General features: G+C 39.0%; 1 protein-coding gene across 1 annotated transcript in view; it reads right to left on the reverse strand.

The window, feature by feature from the left end:
• SGK1 (serum/glucocorticoid regulated kinase 1) overlaps positions 1 to 1605 on the reverse strand; it is a 112915-nt gene extending 111310 nt beyond the window's left edge. Inside the window, exon 1 of the mRNA XM_005684782.3 lies at positions 946 to 1605. Coding sequence (XP_005684839.1) covers positions 946 to 1014 — 69 coding nt within the window. The 5' untranslated portion in view covers positions 1015 to 1605. The remainder of the gene's footprint in view (positions 1 to 945) is intronic.

A 13617-nucleotide genomic window follows, 5' to 3' on the forward strand; every position in this document is an offset into this window, starting at 1 on the left:
CAAATAGACCAGGGCAGCTGGGGGCTGGAGGAAGCTGCTGTTGCTTAAGAAATGCTCCACAAGAATGTCAGTCATCAGTTGCTTAACAATCATTCATTTCTTACCTCTCACTTATGTATAAATTTGCAGATTTACGCAGACCACCAGTGGGACCATTACAGTGAACTGAGTTTACTGTGAAATACAAGGAAAACCCGCTCCCTTTTCTTTGCTCATTTACAAGCAATGTACCATTAATGTCCTGAACAGAAGAACAAGAATTTAAGAAATAAAAGTATACAGCAGCATAACCCCATATTATTCACTTGAATTTACACTGCCCATGAAAGGCGGTTGTACCAAGTAAAATTGAGGCAACCTGAAATAGAGGATTTAAAATGCTGGACTCCATCAGTTCTCTGAAAGGTCATTTTAGTCCTTAGCTATTTTTACCATAGATAGAGACTCAGCAAGTTATTGGCCAGATGAATCTGGGAAGCTGGAAGCTGCTGCTTCTGAGGCAGGAAGATGATAAAGCTGTACTTGAGACTGAGTGAATGAAAGGTGTGGGAAAAGTTGAAGCCTTCAAAGATAAGAGAGAGCAAGAGCGCACCACGGAATTAGTCCCCAACCAAATTAACTAGCCAATAACTGTACCCAGGCTAATTCTCTTTGAAACTGTTTGTAATCTTGTGGCTTTGGTTGGGAAATTCCCATTCCCAGCTCTAAACCATCCTTAGGACATCTCAGCCCAACCCCCTCCTCCCAAAGCAACTCTGCCTAGGTGCCATCACCCTCAAATCTGCATCAAGACAGGTCTATTTCCCAGCTGGGCCACTGCGACCAGACATACACGACTTCCATTTGGGGCTTTGCCACCGAAACTCGGGTTTACCTCCGGCAAGCAATCAAAGGCATTTCAGACAAGAGCAGAAAACAAAAGAAGCAAACAAAACCCGTCCTTACCCGTTTCTTAAAAAATTGGAACGCTGAGCATTTCTTGACTGGGAATCCATTCATGTCTTTGTTTACCATTTTCCACAGTGGGGAGTTCACGGTTAACAGATCCAGGGTGGCCCCCACCTGGTCAATGCATCTGGTTCCCGACTTGCCTCCTGGACTAGCTGACGAAGACCGAGCGGGATGGAGAATGCAGCGCGGCTTAGGTTTTCACTCACACATTCTGCAGCACCGGCTGCTGCCGCAACCTCTCTCCGCTCTCAGTTTCCACCGACAGCGGCTCTTCTCTTTCCATCACTGCTCCGAAAAGCAGGCATCACCGCAACAGGACCCCAGGATGCCCCGGATTCCGAGGAGAGGCTCTGGCTGCTGCCCCGCAGGAGAAGGGCACCCCCCTGCGCGCCCCCAGCTACCTGGCTGCTCTGCGGCGTGTGCACTGGGAGAGTCGCTCTGCTCCAGGTGATGCGCTTGTGGAGGCTGCCGGAGAGGAGAGCTGTTTTTGATTGTGCAAGTTCCAGTGGGAGCTGTAGTTAAGCAGCTGAGAGAAGGAGTAAGAAAGAGCAGAAGCCAGAGGAAAGGGGGGTGGGGGGGGGAGGGGGAGGGAGAGCCGCGCCAGAAAAGCAGAGGGAGAGGGAAAGCAGTGCTGGAAGACACAGCGGTTCATGAATATCGAGCAGCGCGGATGGAGAGTCGGCATCAGCGCGGGATGCACTGAAAAGCAGTTGACTCCCTTCGGGAGGTTTACTTTAATAGCTTTTTTCCCTTTTCTTTTTGTTGTTAGGATCCTTTAAATCAGATTTTCTTATAACATGCAGAATGTTTTAATTTTGTGCTCATTGAAATTCTGTTGGTACATGTTCCTGGGGGCGGGGCGGGGACGGTTCTCAATGGAAATTTAATCAGATTTATTCCCGATCTGTCCAAATGTGGAGACAAATAAAGTGTAACAATGGATGATCTCTCATTATGTAGAACCTTGCTAGTGTCCTCTTCCTACTTGTCATAATATAATAGGCAACTGTGAATATTTGTGTGTGTGTGTGTGTGTGTGTATTTTCCACTAAAGGAGTCTGTTTAAAAAAAGAACACAATGGGCATATATCCAAAGTGTCTTATGCAAAAAATACAAAGGGCATTACCAAAAAGTGTCACTGAATCCATTTAGCAGAAAGGATGACTCAAAATGAATAAGAGGGGAAAGCGTTTTTTTCCCCATCAAGTGAAAATCCAACGTTCCTCATTTTTTACTCATGTTATTCTTTGCACATTAAATTCGTTTTGAAGAGCCATGTAGTTTGTGTGTGGCCAATTTTTCCATGTTCACTTTTTCCTGTCGATATTTTATGGGGATTTTTAACAAAGTTGATAGCTAAATAGAGACAGCAAAGGAAACAATCTTGGCATCCAATTGGGCACTGCTACGACGTCAGTGTGTGGCTTTCTGCCAGTCGACTGACCTCACGGTGCCTCTCAGAAGGTGCCTCATCCATGAAATGGAGACAGTTACTCACTCTTTCATTCACTTATTTATTGACTTAGTCATTCACTTGTTTGCTGGGTCATTCCATGTATCTATATGCCCAAATGGAGCAAGTGTCCCCAGGATGTAGAGCCTTTTCAATGTCACCACAAAGGAATATAGTTAATAAATGAGGGAAAGGCACAATGTCTACTTGATAAAATGAATGACCAGCTCATTAAAAACGATATGCCTAACATTGTTAACATATTTATAAGACAGTCTGCGGCAAGGTTAACTGGGAAAGAGATGCACTGATTTCATTGAATTGGAATATACATCTTTAGAGCTGGACCAGGTTTGGTGGGAAATAACAATGAAATCTTGTTAGCTAAATGCCTTGAGACTTCCAAACGAAAATGTAGCACAACCACATAATGGTATTATAACTGAAGAAAAATAAATGCTTTATTTTGGAGAGATATGTTAAGTTGTGCGAGATGCAAGGAGTATGTTATTTAAACTCCAGCAGTGATAGCTTTTGGGGTTCTTCTAAAGAGTTCATTAAAACTCTGGTAGTTTGAAGAGAATTTTTTTGTCCCCATTCGGTGGTTTGTAGGACCTCAGTTCCCCCACCAGGGACTAAACCCAGGCCATGGCAGTGAAAGCACAAAATCCTAACCGCTAAGCAACCAGGGAACTCCCCAAAGAGAATTATTGAGGCAGGTAGAAATGTCCTTTATCATGATGATGGGGTGGATTATGTGATTATATGCATTTGTCAAAATTTATCAGACTTTATATATGAAGGAGGAAAATTTTACTCTATGTAAATTACAGTTCAATAAACCTGATTAAAATAAATCATGGCCATTCAAATTCTTTCCTGTTTCTCATACTGCCCCTTCCTTAAAAGTATTTTAAGAGATATTAATTGAATTGGAATAATATGCAAAAGAAGCCTCTCTAAGCATCCTATTGGAAGTGGGAACTAGGGACTTTGCCTTAATTCCACACTGATACAGCACACATACCGGTTTTCAGTGCACTGTACATTTATTTGGAGTGAAGAAGGGAAGGTTAATAGAAACCATAGAGGAGGAGGTGAGGATAAAGCTAAATCCTATCCCTCCTCACCGCTATATGCCACCCGTTGGAGCTGCTACACTTCACTGAGTCTATGTTATATCCTGTGGTAGGCCCTGTGAATGCAAATATCAATAGTTTATGTTCCTAATGAAGTCACAGCCTACTAAAGAAACACATATCATTGAAAGAATGATATATTGTGTATTTCAGAAATAACATATACAATATATACTATTGTTTTTCAGTCACCAAGTCATGTCTGGCACTTTGTGACCCCATGGACTGCAGCACACCAGGCCTCCCTGTCCCTCACCATCTCTCAGAGTTTACCCAAGTTCATGTCCATTGAATCAGTGATACCATCCAACCATTTTATCCCCTGTTGCCATCTTCTCTTTCTGCCTTTATATGTTATATAATAAGAATGATATATATTGTATATGATTCTATATGTACAAGTGTTAACTTCACCTTGGTTTGAAGGGGTGGCTGAGTGGTTTAGAGAGGAAGGCCTGGGAAGTTTTCCTCAAAGTTAGTTCAGCTCACTTTAAAGAACAAGTGGAGGTTGGTCAGAGGTTGGTCTCTTTCTCCCTGGTCAGAAGGAGAAGCAAAGGGCAGGGGTTCTGACCAGATCAGGTAGCCCATTATTTGAGATGATATTTTGATCACTGTAATAATAGATCAGTGTGTTTAACTGTACTGTGTTGGCTTCTCAGGGAAAAGCAAGCATCTCTCATCTATTACTTCTCTTTTCATAAATAAAACTGCCTGCAGGTAGGCTCAGAGTGACTGCTCTTTATAAATTTCTCTTTTGCCAATCTCATTAGTATCTACAAAGGACCATAGACTACCTCTTATGGTAGAACAGAAAATAACTCCTGGACTCTCACAACATCCTGCTTACATATTAAACTTGTTTCAACTTAATTAATTTATTTTCTTACTTTTTTTTTTTTTTTCTATTGGACATGCTCATTCATTTCTGTAGCTTCAGCATACAGTATAGTGCCTGGACCATGCTAGGCACTCAATGAATGCTTTTTTAATGAATTGAAAAAAACAAAAACACTGTGTAAAGCTAACATCAGTGACTCTGTCACCAGGCCATTAGTAAGAACTGTTAAATATTTCTGAAACTCTTAAACCATAAAGTAAACTCCCATCATTATTAATGTGCTGAGCTCTAATTAGACCCAATGACCCTTAATTCTTCCTAGTTCTTTAAGATTCAATGACTTTGAGACCCTGGGATGACACATCTTTTTTATTAAAAAAGCTCTCACATTGAAAAGAATCTCTTAATCCTCTATTTGCTTTTTGGAATATATTTACTTTTCCTCTCAAGTATAATGTTTAGACTATAACACAAAGAATAAAATAAAGCAAATAGGTAGGACTGACTACCAATATATAAAAGACATGGAGCGAGGCCAAGTTGATTTGGAAGATCTGGTTACTAATCTCCCTCCCCTAATTGTATGACCTTGAATAAGTCCCTTCAATTCACTGAACCTCAGTTTCCTCATCTGTAAAATAATAACAAAATGCATTCTGTCTAACTCATAAGGCAGTTGTCAGTATCAATGCAAAAAATAAATTTCATTAATAGATAGTTGATTTACAATGTTATGTTAGTTTCAGGTGTACAGCAAAGTGATTCAGCTATGCATATATACACATATTCTTTTTCATATTCTGTTCCATTATAGGCTATTGCAAGACAATGAATATAGTTCCCTGTGCTATACAGTAAGTCTTTGTTGGTTATCCATTTTATATATAAAAGTGTGTATATTCTAATCCCAAACTCCTAATTTATCCTTCTCCTGCTTTCTCCTTTGGTAACCATAAGTTTGTTTTCTATGTCTGTGAGTCTGTTTCTATTTTGTGTATAAGTGCATTTCTATCTTTTTTTTTTTTAGATTTCACATATAATTGATATCATATGACATCTCTCTTTCTCTTTCTGACTTCCTTTACTTAATATGTTAATTTCTAGGTCCATCCATGTTGCAGCAAAAGTATCAAATAATATGTATTAATAAAAAGGCTTTGTAAAATAATACCTAACTCTACATTTTTGGTTTTACTGAAGTAAGACAGGTATACTGCTGTAGTACTTTTTAGAAAGTTCACCTTCCATAGATCAAATTTTTTGTGTGTCATACGCTTAGTTGCTAAATGGAATGTGAATTGTTTTTTTTCCCCAGAGCAACCTGGAAAACATAAAAAATGATAAACAACAAAAGATCTGTCTAGTGACAAATATCCCTGAGGAGAAAAAGGCACCAATAGACCGCATGATGAGAAATGTTTTACATTCCTGTTTGACCCAGATGACTGGATCCTTTGCTTAAAACTCCAGCCACAGTGGTACATATGCAGTTAGGAGTTAGGAGAGCCCACTGGGAATTATGGATTTATTTTTGTATGTAGGAAAGAATCTTTCTTTTAATTAGAATTCTTTGGTTTCACCAAATTAGTTTTTGTTTAATTCATGCATGTATCAAAGGATAAGTTACAAAAGAAAAATCAAGCCTTGAATATAAGTTTATGATATTTTTCTTTGAGAAAAAGAATTATGTACATAAGAAGAATCAATACCAGAATGGGTTCATGGAACTTTGCAGAAAAGATGCCAGTAACTATGGCATCCCTTTTGTAGATGAGAGACTAAGTAAGGCTCAAGTACTACAGCCTTACAGTTGGTTTTCATTCTAACTACATTTACAAAAGAAAAAAAGTCATGCAATTCATAGATATACAGCTTCCTCTCAGAGATAATATTTATTAACTATATTCTTCTAATTGGCAAAAAGATCTAAAATGGCAAATATATTTTCAATGTTATCTGATTTGATTATCTATTGAATGTCAAGTATATGCTGGTCATTATAAGAAAAAGAACAATCTAATACAAAGATCTGTATTTGTCTTAGCAAATCTTACCTAATGATAATATTGAATTCACATTTAAGGCACTTGACATTTTTTTCATGGTATGGTTTTAGCCAGATCACCAAATAAACTGGACTTTTATTTATCTCTATTACCTGAAAGATTTTTAGATAGAATGGCAAAATTTAGTTCCTTAGTTCAAGAGACCCTGTAGCAACTGATTAAAAATTCAAGACACCTCCCTACATTTCTCTGTTATTTGCTTTTAACCTGGGCCTGCTCCCCCCCACAGGAACCCACACACACATTGACCTCTCTTCCTTTGTTTTTTCTTTCATTGTTTCCACATAATAAAGATATCAAACATATTTATGACATAGCCTTTTCTGGCATGAAGGTATTTAAAAAATTGGCTCTTTCTTGTGACAATGTGATAACATGTAGCCCAAGGGGACAAATCAATTTGTTAGTAACTGCTCATTTGAATATTAGTGATAATTCATTCAACATAAACAGTGAATTTGCAGCTCTGCCAGATTTCACATTTATGCATCTATTTCTGTTCCCTCACTTAAATCGTACCAGGGATTTAGAGCCTACAAAGCTTATTTATTTTAAAAAAGATATATTCCTTTGAACTCCCTTTAGACTTGACCATCCTTATTACAGTGATCTCTTTTTTCCTGAGTCAGGATGCTTTCAACAGGCAGCAAGACTTTGCCATTGTATAAGTCTCATTGGTGGAAACCTGGAGAACATACAAATTCAGACTCCTGTGTGCACACACGTGTACCCACTCAGTGGGAATGGATAGAGCAGGTCAGGAGAGCATTCTGTAAAGGTCATTATCATCTGTGAATTAGATTGCCTTCTGAATGACTTTGAGAAATGAATTAGAAACTCTAGATGGTAATGGATTTTATAGCCTTATTATTAGATGCAGTTTTGGGCAGTGGGGGAATATTTTTAGCAATGTCTGTCCTTTTTCTCTCAACATTCAACCTTTGCTATCAAGTTCAATATGACTCCTAAAAATGAGGTCAGAAGTTGTATTTTCAATTTGATTTGTCCAAAAGATGTTCATTAACTATTTCTCTATGGAGAGCACAAATGAACACTGGCTTGGAGGGCTGCTCTTGTCATTCATCTCGCCATGCTCTGTACATGATGCAATAGGCTACTGGGATTGGTATTGATTGAGAAGATGCTAGAGGGAAATTAGCAGCCTATAACAGAGTTATGGGTTCTCCATTTTCCAGGCACAATCTTTGGCTTTATTTCTAAGAGGCCCATGCAGTGAAAAATTGAATCAGTTTCTCAGAAAATTCAAATCAAAAGGGTAAGTGATCTGGGTAGATAGGTCCAATGGTGGAAGTGGCCCCAGAAGAGACAAAGAACCAGGAGCCTCATATCTTAGCATCCTAGAAATTGTTGTGCCTTAGGGTGAATTGATCCCTGAATGGGATTGGCTTCAATTTGAAACTCTCTCAGAGTTTAACTGGGGTTTATCTGTTTTGTAAATTATGCTTATTTAAATTGAACACTATTTCATCTAATTTGGCTTATTTTCTTTTCTTTTTTTTTTTTTTTTTAATATTTATTTTTATTTATTTATTTGACTGCACCAGGTCTTAGTTGCAGCATGTGGGATCGAGTTCCCTGACCAGGGATCAAACCCAGGCCTCCTGCATTGGAAGCAAGGAGCCTTAGCCACTGGACCACCAGGGAAGTCCCGGCTTATTTTCTTTTCAAGGGAAATCAGACACCATGTATACATAAGTTCAACTCGAAACTATTAGAGTGGCAATAATAAACATTGAAATGAATGTGGTCTCCCCTCCAGTTAATATGGTTTAGTAGAATTAGCATGGCTTTGTATAGATGGACTGGAATTCTGCCTCTGAAACTTACTAGTTATGTGATTCCAGGCAAGCTAAAAATAGACATAATACTACCTAACTGATTGATTGTGAACATTAAAGGAGATATACACATGTGTACATATTTCTATATCTATGTGTTTATATCTGCCTATGACAATTTTAAAACATGGTTGCTAATACTTCAATTTGCTCTCATTGACAAGTTGGATCTGGTTGATGACCCCTTGCTTTGAATCTGATTGGGCTTGTGTCTTCTTCAATCAATATAACACAGTGAAAGTGCTATTATGTGACTTCTGAGTTTAGGTCATAAAAGGTCAAATTGCTTTATTTTGTTCATTGCAACTGTCTTACTTGGAGTCCTGAGCCACCGTGTAAGAGGTTTGTGGCCTAAAGACCACAATGTTGTGAGGAACCTCAAGCTACATGAAAAGGCCAGGAGTAGGTTCTCTGGTTGATGGCCTCAATTAAGCCCAGCTTTCAAGTCAACCCAGCCCAGGAACCAGACATATGAGATAATGTTTCAGGTAATTCCAGCCCTGAAGTGTTTGAATCATCTCAGCTGTTTGAGATTTTTCAGCTGAGCTCTCAGGCTTTGTGGAGCAGAGATAGCATTTGTGAGCATAACAAAATGATATTCATCTCTGACTATATACCTCATAGATTTTAGGTGCAATGCTTAGTGTTTGGACATTTACAAAGAATAGTATTTGATCACAGCCAGTTCCTAGAATTGTAGAGTGTAACATACAGCTGCAAAGGACCCTAGAGATCTTTCAGTCAAACCCTCCATGTATGGATGATAATAGGGAGGCCTGGAGAGAGACTGACTTGCCCAAAGTTAATCACAGTTAGTGACTTTCCCATTTGAATCTAGCCAGTCACAGGAATATATGAAATCTATACAAAAGAGAAGAGAGGGAGTTCCTTGGTGGTCCAGTGGCTAAGACACCCTGCTCCTAATGCAGGGAGGCCTAGCTTTGATCCCTGGTCAGGGAGCTAGATACCACAAGCTGCAACTAAAGGTCCCATGTGTTGCAACTAAGACCTTGTGCAGTCAAATAAATAATTTTTTTTAAGAGAGAATAAAAAATATAGTAAAATGTATCCATCAAGCAATAGGACAGCAAGTATTTGTTGATGATTCAATCATTTCTTAGGCACACGGTTCAGGACTAAATATCAGTCACATTTCTTTAGGATACGACTCATTTTTCCCTAGATCCAGGCTTTGGCTGCCAATCCTTATTCTTTTTGACAGCCTCTTTAATAAAATCTGCATGAAGAGTGGTATCTCCTTCTTTTATTGACTATTCTTTTTCTTTCTTTTTTTTTTTTTTTTTACTGATTACAAAATCAAACAACCTCTCCCTATAAGTAACCTTCTTAATCAAAAGAGATAAGCTCAGACAAACAGGATTCTGGTGACTGAGAATTTAATTGAATTTGCATCATAAGGTTTTCATGAAACTTTCTCCAAGTTCCTAAAGTCAAGAGAGCTATAAGAATTTGAATGGAAGGTTTAGATTTTTTTAGATAGGATGGGGAAAATAATGTTTATTTCAAAATATAATAGCACATTCTGAAGAGAAGCTAGCTATTTGGGGAAGTTATGTGCCATCAAAATCACCTGGACTGGACTGTGAAAGGTCATCTATTATAAATGGTTAAACATTTTAGTGACTATGTTTCTCTTTAGATTTGGCCTTTCCTTCTACACTGTCTTGTCACTGATGTACAGGCTTGACATTTGAACAGAAGCTATTGAATGGAGTGGGGAAAGACCAGTATATTCTCTAAAAATTCTCCTTTTATTTATTTATATTTTAAAAATACAAACTCCTTATCTAGCCTATCATTTTATGTTTCTATTTTTAATTTTTAATATAGGGTTTCACTGGAGAGTTCTGCCTTGATTCCCTTCTCAGCTTTGGCTGAACAAAATACTAATATTTAATTTTTCTGAAAGGGCTTAAAGTGTACTTTCAGTGGAATACTTTTATTTTTACCCTGTGTGTGCTATTTTTATAATAAAGTGGACCATTGAAAAGCTTTAAAATGTAATATAAATCTGTTTTGTTACCAGGCGTTCTAGGTAAATGACAATCTTATGAAAAATAAGACCTCTCTAATTTTAAGTGTCTATATGCTAAACTATATTTATGTAGTCTACTAGATATATATCAATACTATATTGGGTGAAGAAGGAAATATGGTCTAAATAAAGGACAGTGAGTTTCACTTCTTTATCTCATTGATTCAGTATGCATATTTAAATCAGTTCAGTTGAGTTCAGTCACTCAGTCGTGTCCAACTCTTTGCGACCCCATGGGCTGCAGCATGCCAGGCTTCCCTGTCCATCACCAACTCCCAGAGCTTGCTCAGACTCATGTGCATTGAGTCAGTGATGCCATCCAACCATCTCATCTTCTGTTGTCTCCTTCTCTTCCTGCCTTCAATCTTTCCCAGTGTCAGGGTCTTTTCCAATATTTGAATCAACCACAGAGGAATAGTGAAACAATGGGTTGTTGTACTAGAGTCAGTGGGGTCTAATGGCTAATAGTAAAAATGCCAGGGTTTAAATGTCTTCATCATTTCTTTGCTATGCAATTTGAAACATGTGATTTAAGCCTTCCAAGCTTGTTTCTGGTTTTTCAAGATGAGACAACAGTAGTACCTATCTCTTTGAGTTCTTAGAATAATTGAGAGATATATGTGAGTTGTTTAGCAGGGTTCTTGGCACACTGCAAGATATGGCTGCTGTTGCTGTTGTTACCTGAAAACATTCCTAGAAGAAGATGTCATTGAAACCAGTGGCTATAAAGGAGCATTCAGAGCATGGAAGGCAGAAAGCATTTGGAGTGAGTGTTCTGTCAGGAGCTGGACAATACTTTCACAGGACTATGGACGTAGTTTTTAGAGGGGTCTGAGGATATTAACTCAAAGCAATCACCTGCAAGTAAAGATTTTCTTTAAGTCACATTTTATCTTTTGAAAAATACATGTCAATTTTGTATTATATTACATAATATATGCTTATAGGTATTAGTATAAGAGTAATATGCCTCTTTCACCTTGCACTACAAGTCCTCAAGTATAATTTCTTTTCTTGGGGGCTGAGACCTACTTTTTCTGTGGCTTCTGGCACTCTGTCCTTGTTGCCAGATGGAGAAACACAAGGGGAAGATGAGAAAGAAGTCACATGCAGGCTGGAGGCAGGAGTTTAAGTTGGACCTGGTTATGCCTTTACAAAAAGGATGCTAAATGAAATATTCTAGTAGTATCTACAACACTAGATTGTGAAGGCTTTTTAACTGCCAGACACTGGGTTAGGCACTTTATAAGGAGAAGTAAGAATTGTTAGTCCCTCAGTTGTGTCCAACAGTTTGTGACCCCATGGACCCGCTAGGCTCCTCTGTCCATGGGATTCTCCAGCATGAATACTAGAGTGGGTTGCCATTCCCTTCTCCAAGGAATCTTTCCAACCCAACGATTGGACCAGGTCTCTTGCACTGCAGGTGAATGCTTCATCTCTGACCCATTGGGAAAGCCCATTTCATAGATATGAGGAGATGTTTTGAAGAACAGAATTTTTAACTGAATGGATGCAGGGCATGGAAGCAGATTATGACTAAAACAAAGACTCTGATGTCAGACTGCTTGGGTTTTGTTCTTTACTCTGCACTGTGTTCTAGCAACATGACACTGAGAAAGTTACTTAACTTCCGCCCCATAGTTTCCTCATCTAAAAATAGAGCTAAAAATATACTTACCTCAGAAAGTTTCTGAGAAGATTGAAATGAGTTATTATATGAATTTTGAAATATTTCCACACCCATGAGAAGTTTTGTGCAATTATTTGCTTGTTGCTATGGCAAGTTGAAAGAGAGGGAAGCTATGTGTGCAAACACTCAAGGAACTGTTGCTACAATCATGTTGATCAATGAACTGATATTTTTGAAATTTCTCTCACTGTTACAGACATCCCACCTCGCCACCAATGTTTCAGTTCAGTTCAGTCGCTCAGTCGTGTCCAACTGTTTGTGACCCCATGAGTCGCAGCACGCCAGGCCTCTCTGTCCATCACCAACTACCGGAGTTCACTCAGACTCACCTCCATGAAGTCAGTGATGCCATCCAGCCATCTCATCCTCTGTCGGCCCCTTCTTCTCCCTGCCCCCAACCCCTCCCAGCATCAGAGTCTTTTCCAATGAGTCAACTCTCCGCATCAGGTGGCCAAAGTACTGGAGTTTCAGCTTCAGCATCATTCCGTCTGAAGAAATTCCAAGGCTGATCTCTTTCAGAATGGATTGATTGGATCTCCAGAATCTCCAGACCAAGTCAAAAACTTAACACTTGTTAGGGGCCAGGTGGGCTTAGGAAATGAATGAAACTGTCAGGAACTGAGATGAATGGGGCCCTGTGAAAAGGGTTGCTGCTACTCAGTGCCAGTGAATTATCACCCACAGAAACATTAGTCTGGTGGTGTCGGGTTGTCTGACATTTTATAGAAGTTGCACAACCACATATTTTTGGAAAATTTTCTAATTTTGAAAAACTCTCTATGAAACAAAAATTTATCTATAGGCTGGATCTAGCCCTTTGTGGCCACTTCTAGGTTCTCTATTGCCTTAGTGGATATATAAAACCATTTTCTTTCATGTTCCCCACCAAAAAGAGGGAGGAAGAAAGAGGTTGCTGGGCTCCAGGAAGACAATTTCGAAAGGGCTGCGGTTTTCTCAGGTCTGGGTGCTGGGAAGGTGTAGGCTGGCTAGCTATGTCACATAGCGTAGTCTGGGGTGGGGTGCCCCCTAGACCTGGACCCCCTCTGAATGTGTGTGTGTGTGTAGGGGGCTGCTCTTGAATGTCCTACAGATGGTGACGTTTATTGCACTTTAAGTGTCAGGGAATGACTCATTGGCTACCCATGGAATGACTATTTTCAGTATCTTCCAGACTCCTATTGCTTCATCCTCAGACATACTCTACAATATGGAAGAACCAAATGTAGCTAAAAGGGATGACATTTATTGATAACTGCTGCCAAATGTAACATTTGAGGCTGTAATTTCAACGAGCATTCATTCTACAACTATTTCTTGAGCATCAACTACACTCTACCCTAGTCACGCTCTTCCATCTGATCCTCCTTGTGATGACAAGCAGTACAATTATGTTGGGGTTCAGAGGAGGGCAGTAAATGTAAATGAGCTCAGATGAATTTCAGGGCGTGAAACTTTGATCTCACAAGTTCAGGGCTTTATCAAATGATCCAATCAACAAAACCTCATTCAGAAAACTAAATACCAAAACTGACCATCATTTTATTACTGTCATTCAAGTAGAAAA

Source organism: Capra hircus, chromosome 9, assembly GCF_001704415.2.
Source record: "Capra hircus breed San Clemente chromosome 9, ASM170441v1, whole genome shotgun sequence".
In the NCBI taxonomy this organism is placed as follows: domain Eukaryota; kingdom Metazoa; phylum Chordata; class Mammalia; order Artiodactyla; family Bovidae; genus Capra; species Capra hircus.